General features: G+C 43.5%; 1 protein-coding gene across 1 annotated transcript; it reads left to right on the plus strand.

Annotated features, from left to right (window-relative positions):
* Window positions 1-1,120: 1,120 nt before the first annotated feature.
* Window positions 1,121-12,276, plus strand: LOC146196173 (uncharacterized). Its single transcript, XM_084596338.1, has 2 exons — window positions 1,121-1,237; window positions 11,854-12,276. Exons 1-2 carry the CDS (start codon window positions 1,208-1,210, stop codon window positions 12,274-12,276), a joined length of 453 nt encoding a protein of 150 aa, XP_084452464.1. The 5' UTR covers window positions 1,121-1,207.
* The last annotated feature ends 355 nt before the right edge of the window (window positions 12,277-12,631 follow it).

A 12,631-nucleotide genomic window follows, 5' to 3' on the forward strand; every position in this document is an offset into this window, starting at 1 on the left:
TTACAGGTAAAAGGGTCAAAACCATACTTGACGCTGACGGCTCGAAAACTTGGCATAGTGAAGTCAAGTCAACCGTTATTTGTTTTCGATTTTTGTGCCAAGAACCAAACAAAGCGGTCATCGAATTTTTTTTCCCTCTTCTTTTACAGGTTTCGCATTCAACAGCGCTTCTTTCGGAGTTTTGCACTCTTCTTTGTATAAACCAATCTTATCAGGTTCAACTTACGTTGCAGAGCATATGTGAACACCAAATTAGCTCCAAGATCTGAATAACATTACTGCATGGACCTTTGATTGGTGGCACAAAAACAAAAACAGGTCACTTTTTGCATCATGACGAATTTAGTCTTTCAAGTAAGTGTTATCGCGAATTTTAGCACCCCAAACGAAAATGATACATTTATGCAGCATCACAACATGCATCGCTACTGAGATGAGTTGAACGAAAATATGATGTAAGGCTGCGTTATCTATCCCCCTTCTCGTTAGCAGACTAGCACATAAACTCAACTCTAGATATGTTTGGCCTTGACAGCCGTACTAGCTGAACTTCACTGCCATATTTAGATTGGTATCTTCCTGGCGAGCAAAAGCTTGCAAAACCTCCGGTTGGTGCAATATGAGTAGTCTTTATTAAGTTTCATTTATTCATTCAAAACATAAGATTCAAAACACAATGCAATTAATGTTTGTAATACGGGTGTGCTTGCATTTGTGAGAAATATGCAAAGTAACGATGAATGCCAAACGAAGATTCGCATATTTTATATTGGCCCATGCTGTATGCTGGTATAGGCTCATACAGTAGTGAGTTGTAGTAGATCCAAACACGCAAACTAAAATAATTCAAAAATCAAAAATCGTAGTAAATACATAAATCCATTATTAACAGAAATTCTGAACAAGTAACTAGCAGTTTACAATGCGAAAGAAGAGCAAGAAATGCATCAAGGAAGTTTTATGTCTGAAAAAACAGCTCAGTTTTGCCGGTGAGTACATTGATGCACGTGGCCTTCACAATGCCATGCTGAAGCGAATTTCATGTTTCAATGGCTAGCGAAAAGGAAGAATAATTACATGTAATGTATTCGGCAGCAACTGGCTTAATGCGAAACACGTGATTTATTCTGCTGGAACGCTAGAAGGGCGGTTTGAGATACTTATCTTTATAAGTATATGGTAGGGGTAAAGAAGAAACTAGAATTTCATGGATGCAATGCGTCGACGGCTTCCCATGGTGGGTATGCGTGCTTTTCAGGACTAACGGTTACATTGATATGGCATGAATAACGAGAGTGCATTAAACCGAGAACTGAATTCTTATCCATTCAAGTTTTGCAGTTAAATATGTTTGATGAGGATTCCACACTATAGGAAGCGTGCACATACGTCACAGTGGCCGCGCGTTTTTGGTACATGTAGCACTGCGAAAGGCTGCGAGCATATCTAGTCCCATTATTGCCACTTTCACAGCTGAACCTGTGAACTGTACCGCAAAGCGGCCTGAATACCTATGCCTCTTGACTTGAATGCCTGCAATACTGCTGTATTAATGCGACAGCCTTTAATCGCTCATACTCGCGGCCAAGAACCTGTTTTATCCGCCACGACCATGCCACACAGCTGTAAAACCATCCTATGATGTCATCACAAAAATAAAACTTCTGTCTCTACCGGGAATCGAACCTCCGTTCTTCATATCCTCAGCCATGCACTTTAAACAGCTTCGCCATGCCCAGGAAGTTTTTTCTCTATTGCATGGAGGTACTTCGAGAACCACGTCGCATCCCACAACCCATCAATACATAAAAAGCACGGTTTAATCCTCCTTGTCTATCGTGAGAATGATTGTAGCGAGAAAAATGACGCTTCAATTACTGATAATGACAGTGATGACAGTGGCCTTGTGGTAGAGCATCCGCCTCGCATTCGGGAGGTACCGGGTTCGATCCCTGGTGCCGCCGGTTACCCACCGGTTTTTAAATGGGTACAAGCTTTCCCCCGGCCTGGTGCTCGGCTCTTCTGGGGTGAAATGCTTGGGAAAAGGGGTCACGGCCCAAATAGTTGCGCCGATGTGGCAGTGATTCGTTCCGCCATCGGACAACAATAAGTCCGCCTTGCGCGGCAGCAGCCCATAATGTGGCCCTTTTTTTTTTTTTTTTTTTTGGAACCTCCCGCAGCCGAGACGGGCGCTCTAACCACTAGGCCGTTAGAACCCACCGGCTGCGGGAGGTGGTCAGTTCGAAACCCACCGCCGGACACCCACCGGTAAAAATGGGTACAAGCGTCCCCCGGCCTGGTGCTCGGCTTTTACAGGGGTGTGCGTTTGGGAGAAGCTCCGTAAACCCCGCTGCGCGCCCCTCCTCCGCAGTGGGCCCAAACCCAGTTTCGAACCTCGCAGCCTGCAAAGGTGGTTCTGTTTGTCTTGCAAAGGTACTTCCTTTGACCCTCACCGGGCGCCGGGCCGGGGGACGCTTGTACCCAATTTTACCGGTGGGTGTCCGGCGGCGGGTTTCGAACTGACCACCTCCCGCAGCCGAGACGGGCGCCCAAACCACTCGGCCACGACTGCGGTGGCGATGATAATCACAGCATTTAGTTCATAATGATAATTAGAACAAACGCGATGCACTGTGCGCAGTAGCAACGCTCAGGCTTTCCCATTTCTGTAGTACGTAGATTCCACAGTAAGCTCAGAATTTTTCGATTATTGGCCGAACAAGGGTTTGGTATGCTAGTAACTTACTTCAATGGGCGCCGCGGCCAATTGCCTTCGCAGAATTCATAATTGTATCCCAACATTTGCTCAGGTGTTGCTTATGTGTGCATTCAAATTTAAGTTGTCAATAAACACTAGTCCCAAATATTTCACTGCAATTCCTTGTCTCAAGGTCTTATCCTACAACAACTTCTTAGTTTTATGGGCTGATAAGGGTAGAATATATTTGAATTTTTTCATATGTTAAATTATTGAATATAATTTATGATAACAATAACGGAGGAGAGTATATCTGTTCTTGGCCGTGTCAGAAAAAGAAACATTATGAATCAAAGCTTGGTATCTCAAACGTCCCATTTCTAATTGTTTCCACCAACGTTTGTGTTTCCATTAGCTTCGCATGTTCCCGAAATTTGCAAGGATTTGTTGGTGGTATGATCCAAAACGTTACATTAAATCTTGTAGTTACCCCACTGGATTCGGCAGTATGTTGCAATAAAATAATAATAATAATGCAATAACCGTCACGTTTCGCCAGCGGCCACACAAAATGGCTAAAAGCTGGTACTCTTAGTTATGCGGTCTCAAGGTAAGAACATCCAGGAATAGAGTGCTTTTCTTTTCGCGTGAATTTCACAGCGCACAAACATTTCGTGAATTCTTCGTGGGATATGAGGGAAGGGATAATGGCCGCACTGAAGGTCAGGTTGTCTTGAACTACTGTTCTGTATTATACCGAACCCTTTGAGAATTTCTATACAATGGTTTATTTTGTTGCCCTTGTGCTATTACACAAATGTGTGAACACTTTTCAGTGAATGCAAATGCAGTAAATTCTCATATTGCAAAGCAGCAGCTGATTAACCACCGGAGCAACACATGTAACAAAATGAATTGGCACCTAGAACCCGAGATAGCTGGCAAAAATGAAATTAGCTACAACCAGCGAGTAAGATTTTAGTGGTGGCGATGCACTCGCCACACAAACTCCACAGTGCTATGTTAAAAAGACTCATTGAGGTACTGATGACCACGACACAGGGCAAAAGAGCCTCCGTCGCCTAAGGCGGGAAGGACAGGAAGTATTCGACAGCACGAGCTTGTCTCCCCTGTGCTGTCCTGACAGGAAGGCCCCGGGGTAAAATGACAAGAGATTCCGAATGATGGAACCAGTAATGCACTTCGCTTTGTAAACTCGCTTCGGCCCTTTGTTTTCGCTTTCATCGTATGCAGATTTTTTTATGTGTCAATGAAGAACCTAGAGTAGCTAGGGCAATACGACTCAGCTAGATCCACGTGGCTTATCTTCAAGCGCCCCTTTTCACAACTGTGGGCTGAGAGTAAGCGATATCTCTAACTAGTACGTGAGTCAAGAAAACTATGGGCGTTGGTTCCTCGAGCAGTCAGAGTATATAAGAGCAACGCTACTGAAACGGCACCAGTAGCCACCCCCTCCAGTGTAGAAGACAGCAGCTGCAGCAGCCGGAACCATGAACGTCCTGGTGAGCACGATCGAAAATATCGGCACATTTGGAGTGAGGCTTTAAAACTGGATGTCATTTTAGGTCAAAATTCAGGCCAATCTTCCAAAGGCAAGCCTACCAAATTGCCGATGAACCTCCTTGCGGGACGTGGGGGATATTTCAGTGGCACCTAGAGAGTAAGCTTTTCTGCGGAGAAGGAAGAAAAAGGTATATTCCCACAAAGTATATGTAGAAAGGCGTGTAAAGGCTTAGGTCCTATTAGCGTAGGGAGGAACTTTGGTCTAAAAATGAGAATAGAAATGCTCAAATCGGGAATTTATGAAGCGGTGGCCAAATAGCACTGTTAGCTTCTCACTGATGAACTGAATCATGAAACAACAGCCAGGAGTCCGCTAAAGCATAAAGCCTTCACTGCAAGATGTTGTAACAGTCTGGAAGGTTATTCAGAAAAATGGCCACTGAAAATATATTGCCAGGGATGTTTTGTCAGCGGCACCATTATTCGCTGGATTTAATGTTTATTTATTGTCAACGTGGTATCCCACATCATTTCCAAGTGATACAGTAGTTGGATCCATGGTGTTCGCTGCCTCCTGTCATTCATAAGGAGTACTTTTAAATTTCGCCTAGCAAACCTGACGACTACGATGTATTTTTTTCATCTTTGGTTTATAATCGCTGGGAGTGCTGTATGCAAACCTAAATGTCAGTGAACTATCAGGCATCGAGTAAAAATTAAGCGGCGTTATTTTTTGAATGCAGCAGTACTTAAACGAAATTCTGGCCACTGCGGTTGTGAAGCACTTAGTGTTATATTCGTGTGAGATAAATCAGGAGCCGAGACGGGCTGGTAACTGAGCTCAGCTTGCCTGTGCTCTCCTGCTGTTTACAGCTAGCACTCTTCGTTAAATTCAGATTGCTTTCCAATAAAAAAACGCAAAAACCTTAACACATGCTTTCTTTATCCTTGCTATAAGAATCGTATTTTCTTGTTGCGAAATAATCGTGCATTTATATTACCAAAATCACAGAATATTAGGTGAATACAGTGATGACGTGAAAGCAATATTGTCTAAATCCGAGAAATCAGTTCTTTCCTAAGTCCACTGCAATTTTTTGTTTTATTGGTTTAGAGCTTCGCGCCAATTCGCCGTACTGCATGTGGCTATGGGCTATAGAGTAGATATAGGTACGACTGTTGCGACGAACTACCCCTAATTCGGATAACGTTTTTAGCAGTCTGGTAAGTATAACCTCAAGGTGGAGTTTCCAAAACGTATGCAGATGTGTGTTCATAGGTCAAGGATTCCATCTATCCCTCTTTCTCACGAGAAAGCAGTCTCTGCGCACTTATCACAACGATCACACTTCTTGAAACAGGTATTCTGCATGATATATATCACCAATTACCAGTTGAAAATTTTTTTCGTTTTAATTTTTTACCTTTGCGCAGAAGTAGTTAAGCAAGAGAACTATGTCTCTTTTTTTACAAACCAAATTAAATTAGAGCAAATTACCTTCCAAGGGTGTTCGTCGCTCTTTTACAATGGCTTTGGCTTTTGAATTCTGGTCCCGAGGTCTCGGTTTCGTTCCATGTGGCGACTGAAAGTATTTTGATTGACACAGAACGCACATCCAGCAATCGGGGGATGTGCGACGTGAGCGGATATTAAAGAACACTACGTGGGCTCATTGTTTCTCGGCGCTGCTCTATGGCACGCCTCATACCTAATAGGTCGCTTCCATAGGTCAGATGTTATTATGCAATTCTTTGATGCTGATGACATTCTCTTGCTACGTAACTCAGGGGAACAACATCAATGAATAACCTATACAGAAAACGTAGAAAGGTAGACTTGGAAATCAGTATGCAAAAGACTAAGCTAATGTTCAACAGCCTCGGAAAGGAACAACAGTTTGCGTTAGGTAGCGACGCACTGGAAGTATAGTAGGCGAATATGTGTACTTAGGACAGGTAGTAACCGCAGCGCCGGACCATGAAAGGGAAATAACAAGCAGAATACGATTGGGATTGAGCGAATTTGGTAAGCACTAAGAGATTATTGATAGCATCTAACCGGCATCGCTCAAGAGGAAAGTATACAACAGTTGCATCTTACCTGCACACACTAATGGGGCTGAAACGTGGAGGCTAATGAAGAGGATTCGACTAAAGTTGAGGACAACGCAGAGCGCTATGGAAAAAAACATGGTAGGGTAGCGTTAGATATAGGAAGCGTGCAGAGTGGGTAAGAGAAATTACTCAAGCTACTGACATTCTTGTGGAAATCAAGAAGATAAAATGGGCATGGGCCGGACATGTAGTGCGAAGAGAGGATAACCGATGGTCGCTTAGGGTAACAAAAAGGATTGTAAGGGAAAGGAAGCGTCGCAGGGGGCCACAGAAATTTAAGTGGGCGAATGAGAGTAAGAAGTTCGCGGGGGTCAAATGGATGCAGCTAGCACAGGACTGGGTTAATTTCAGGAATATGGGAGAGGCCTTCTTCCTGCTGTGGGTGTAGTCAGGCTGCGGCTGATGATGATACATTCAATCAATCAATCAAAGTGATCTTTATTTGTAGGAAACGAAATACATAAAGAATATTTGGACCGATAGCCGGGGGGCTAGTAGACGGTCCAGTACAGAATAAACTTGGTCAGGCAGCCGTAATGAGCGCATACAAACACACACACACACAAACATACAAAAAAAACGACTCAAACAGACAAGCAAAAAGAATCAACAGGCACGGAGAAAAATACTTTTCAGCAAGCAATTCATAGGCAATTAATACAAAACGCAAGCGCACACACACAAAAAAAAAAATGGGGGGGGGGGGGGGGGAGGGGATCATAACTCTCCTTGGCTGTTAATAAAGAACATTTTACAACTCATTTTAAAGTTACCTGCAAGTTTTACATTAATAGGCAACGTGTTCCAATGTTTTGCTCCAGAAAATTGTACTAAACGTTCTCCGTACACATTGTGGCAGGCAGGGAGGTTGAAATTGCCATTTAATGCGTGTCTTGTATTGCGAGATGGCAACAAGAAAATATCAAGTGGCAGAGGAATACTAGTATTAATGATGTTATTTACCAATACACAGATTTTGTATTTAAGCATTGATTCTAAAGAAAGTACTCGATTTTCTAGAAATAAATTATTGTTGCTGCAGTCGAAAGATACGCGGTATATTATACGCAATGCTCTCTTCTGCAGTCTCTGTAAGGGAAGTAGATAAGTTTTGTACGTTTGTCCCCAAGACTCACAGCAGTAGCTGATGTGGCAGTGAAATAACGAAAAATACAGGGAACGTAGTATGGTGTACGGGAAATACCTTTTCGCCTTGGTAAGCGCGTAGCAACTGAGAGCTAGCTTTTTAGATAGCTTATCTATCTGCTCTTGCCAGTGCAAGTGTTGGTCAAAGATGATACCAAGGTATTTGAAAGAACAAACTTGCTGAATACAATCGTTGTTTAGAGATATGTGAATCGTACTAGGGTCAATGTTTCTTCTCTTGGAGTGGAATACTACATATTTAGTTTTATCTACATTTATTGTTAGTTTATTAGCACGAAACCATTCTGAAACATTAAACAGTTCGGACGTTATCGTATTTTCTAGGCCCAAGAGTGACTTAGATGTGAACAAAAGAGCAGTGTCATCTGCATACATAAAGACTTTTGAAAATTGAACGGCCTGCGGTAGGTCGTTCACGAAAATGGAAAACAAAACAGGACCCAATACAGATCCTTGCGGGACCCCGCAAGTCACAGGTAGTAGTGTGGAGTGTCTGTCACTCAGCACTACTTTTTGTTTTCTAGCGGAAAGGTAGCTATCAAAAAACTGGAGAGAGGCATTAGTAATACCACACGATTTTAATTTTTCCAATAACTCTGAGTGACAGACGCACTCAAATGCCTTTTTTATGTCGAGGAATATTACTATTGCAATTTGATTTTTGTGAAGAGCAGTGTTAATATGGTGAGAAAGTGATGTGACAGCAGTGGTTGTTGATTTGGCTGAGATAAAGCCATGCTGCTCAGCACAGATTACATTATTATCAAGCAGAAACTTGTTCAATTGTAAGGATATTAATTTTTCAAAAACAGTATTGATTATACTAAGCACAGATATGGGTCTGTAACTACTGGGGTCATTGGGATCTCCTGTCTTGTAGACTGGCACAACTTTCGCAATCTTCAAGCTTATTGGATACTGAGAGCTAACCATCGCATGGTTAATTATGTTGCATAAGGGGGTGCAAAGAATGTCGATATTGTCTTTTAGCACCTTCGATGGTATTCCGTCATAACCACAAGCTTTGTTTTCTCGCAGATTTTTAACTACTGACCTCATTTCTTCTTCAGTTATCTCCCGGAAAGCAAAGGTATTATTTGTTGCAATAGGTCTTCCTAGGTGAGGCGTTGTTGAAGGAAAGCCATTAACCAGTTTTTTTCCTCGATCGACGAAATTATTATTGAAGGTATCAGCCATCTCCTCTGAGATTAAGTCTGGAAGGATATGTTCTTTTTTCTTTAATCCAACAACATCGCTCACAATTCCCCATATCTTTTTGGAATTTCCTTCCTGTCTCATAATTAGATTAGTGTAGTATTGTTTCTTTGAGTTCCTCATCATGGCGACCGATTTGTTTCTGTAGCATCGAAACTGTTCCCGGTAATACCTATTAGTTCGATTGTTTTTCCACTTATGATAGTATGAATCTTTCTTTTTCAAGACTTCAAGTATAGCTTTTGTCATCCAAGGGCATATACCATGGTCGTAGTTATGCCTAGTGTATGTGTAAGTGGATCGGTCAATGACGTCTGTGATTTTCCTTATCAGGTATTGATATTCAATATCTATGTCATCATCATGCACGCCTTCGAAATCTGTGCACTGAAGCAGCGATCGCACTTGAGCGTAATCGATTCGGGTGGTACGTTTTTTAAACTGCTTGGGAGGATAAAGCAAAGGGTCACAGGGATAAAGAATAAAGATGGGATTGTGGTCTGAGATGGCAATGTCGCACACACCAGCAAACACATTTATGTCCTTGTTACAAAGCACATGGTCAATCAGAGAGGCGGATTGGTTAGTGACTCGAGTTGGCTCATCTATAACATTTGTCAAGTTAAAGGACTGTATCAGCAAGAGGTAATCACGGCAATCATCTTTCAACAAATCAATGTTGAAATCACCACATACAATCAATGACGATTTACCCGTCGCAAGTGATAATAGCGTAGTTTCCATTACGGAATAGAAGTTGTTTAGACAAGCGCTAGGTGGGCGGTAAACAACACCTATAATGATGCCACACTTCATTTCAATGAACAGTGTTTCAACTACACCTGCTTCATAACTAGCATTGCATTTACAGCAGTAGTCGATCCCTTTTCGAACAAAAAGTGCGAGGCCACCACCACGTGAGACACTATCCCGCGGTCGCGAGAGGAAATTGTACCCAGGAATTTCAACAGTTTCACCTTGCTTGAGCCATGTTTCTGTCAGCGCAATAACATCAAAACGGTGACAGATAAGCAACCAAATGATCGAGGTTTTTCCTAGCACTCCGGATGTTGCAGTGTAACACAGATACCTGACCGCGCCCAAGCCATTTGTTTTCGATTTGAGCAGAAGTGTAAGTCATTCGGAGATACAGCGATTACAGGGTAGCCTATTTATTACTGTACCTGGGCGAGGTCAGCCATTCGCGTCACCTGCAGTACGTGCGAGTTGTCTGTCTTGCGCATCAAGATTTTACCTTCTATGACCCAGGCATACTTCCAACCCTTCTCTTTTTTTGCCTTCAAAGCGTGGCCCAGCAGCACTTTTTTTGCCGGGCACAAATGCTCGTTAACATAGACTGGTGAACTCTTTTCTTCTGAGCTGTTGAAACCCAGGTGAAATGTGTTTAGTCTTTGTTTTTTGGCAGCTTTCAGCATTTTGTCTCTAGCGGCACGGGAATGAAATTTTACCACCACATTTGACTCTTTTTTGTTCATCGATGGCACTCGGTGAACGACATCAATGTCACTCTCACTGATTTCAATTTGCAAATGGCGTGATATATCTGTCAAAGTAGCGACAAGGTTTTCACCCTGGACTACAGGAAGCCCCTTGATTTCCAGATTACTTCTCCTGCTGTACTGCTGCAAGTCAATCACCTCTTTCTTCACGTCTTCTAGTTCTTTTGAGAGGCGATCGTTGTCTTTTTTTATTTCTACGCTTTCAGCTTTCACATATTTCAGTTCCTTTTTCATTTCAGCTATTTCTGCCTTAAGCTCCTCAAAAATTGTGTTAATGAACTCCATGAATTTCCGCACTGGCTCAAGCTCATCTTCAATTACCTTTTTGAGGGCCTCTTTCAGCTCTAGCTGATTTGTCTCAAAGTGTGCTGACATGTCAGCAAGTGCTTTCACGACTTCCTTTATAGTCGAAGGTGCCTTGTCTCCCATAATATCATGTACAGACGGACGGAGCAGTCCAAGAGCCGCTATATAGCAACAAGCACCTTAAGTAAAAGAAGGCTCACACACGTACCTGCACAGAATGAAGCAGGCAGTTAGTTGCAGCTCAACGTTACGGCGTCCTGGACTGCTCCGGAATGGTGCTGAGGATGGGCTAGACAGCGGATTTTATAGCCTTCCTGTGACGTCGATGGCCCTTCGAGCTGCGCAAGCGCAGCTGACTGCCGGATGATAAAGTGTCGCCGACGGCCCTCCAACAGTCCAACAGCAAAGCGCAGGCACAAACAGGTATCTGGCGGACGCAGCACGTGGACGCTCGGTGTAGGCAATAAGCAGGATTTCAGGCGATGGCTTGAGGATTTTTTTCCCGATGACAGGCTGCACAGAATGAAGCAGGCAGTTAGTTGGTGCCTCTGTGATACCCATGATTCTATTAGCAAAGAGGTATCTTTTTCTGTGATGGACTGTACTCCATGGTTCCTTATTAAGAAACGGTGTGTTGCTATAGTTGAGAAATTCAGATGTTTCCTTGTGCAGTTGTTTATGCAAACTTTGACTGCACTCAAAATCTGATTTTCAACTTCTTTCAGCTTTCCTGCTAAGAACTTCGTTTCAGAAATAGCACTTTGTAGCAATTTTCGACAGTAAGCATTCATTTTTGCGCATGAGGAATCTATAGGATATGGCGGTAGTAAAAAGAAATTCGAAATGCCTTGAATTTGTTGCGGGATATTGTAGATTCTCAATAGAAATTTTGTTACAATACTAATATAAGTACGCTTATGAACCCAAGAAGTTTTGTCTCTCCAGTGCGCATACATCCACAACTGATGAAAACAAAAAACTCGATACTTACTGACCTTTTAAGGATTCATTCTCGTTTGTGCAGTATAGAAAGAGGGGCAGGCCGACATAGAAGCAGAAGACGGCTCCTAAAACACGGCAGATGGATACTTTGAATGTATTTTTAACAAGGCAGAGTGCCCAGATATAAGATTCAGCCGCTGGTATGGCGAGAAAACAGCTGTAGGCAGAGCGCCCAGATATAAGATTCAGTCGCTGATATGGAGAGAAAACTGCTGTAGCATTTCTACTCAACGTGCCGAGAGGTACAGTGTGATCCAGCCAATCTATAGTGAATGCTCAATATCATGCCTTCAATTATGCACGCAGAATACCGTTGTCGTCATCTGTGCCGCACTAGCCACAGCCATGGCTGGCGGTCTTGGCTACGGAGGCCTTGGTTACGGCGGAGGCCTTGGTTACGGCGGAGGTCTTGGCTACGGCGGAGGCCTTGGCTACGGCGGAGGCCTTGGCTACGGCGGAGGTTTGGGCGTCGGCGCCTTGGGAGCCGGCGGCGTGGGCGTCGGCAGCAGCGTGGCTCTTCTCAGTGGAGGCCCTGCGTTTGCTAAGGCTGTCGCTGGACCAGCCTTCCTGATTAGGACGGTGCACCACGTCAACAAGGTCAACTCTGGAGGAGCTCTCATCGCCCACTCTGGCCTCGGCGGAGGATACGGGGTTGGCTATGGTGGTCTCGGCTACGGTGGTCTTGGCTACGGTGGACCTGGCTACTTGGGCTATGGCTACAAGGGATGATTTTTTTACTGGAATGTGTGCTGGCACATTGAAATATATTTATTAGCAAAAAGCGGCAAGCGTAATGTCTGACTGCGGCGCCAAGTTAATCGCCTTCGGTTGTGCTTCAAATATGAGTAGAAGCCACCTTTGCTCTTTTTTCATTTGTACATTGCAAATTCATGATAGAGGCCATTCAGCAAGGGCGAAACTGAACACCTATCTGCCGCTTCTGGTTGTTTCATGCCAAAAGTAAAAATATCGGATTCGTTTCAACAGAGCTTCATCCCTCATCAAAGAAAAACCTCTTTGGCAGGAGGAGGACGATGAGGAGGAAAGGCAGGGAGGTGAACTCGTAAAAGAAGCCTGTTTGCTA

The sequence above is a fragment of the Amblyomma maculatum genome, chromosome 3, assembly GCF_055883805.1.
Source record: "Amblyomma maculatum isolate TAMU_Amacu chromosome 3, ASM5588380v1, whole genome shotgun sequence".
NCBI lineage: Eukaryota > Metazoa > Arthropoda > Arachnida > Ixodida > Ixodidae > Amblyomma > Amblyomma maculatum.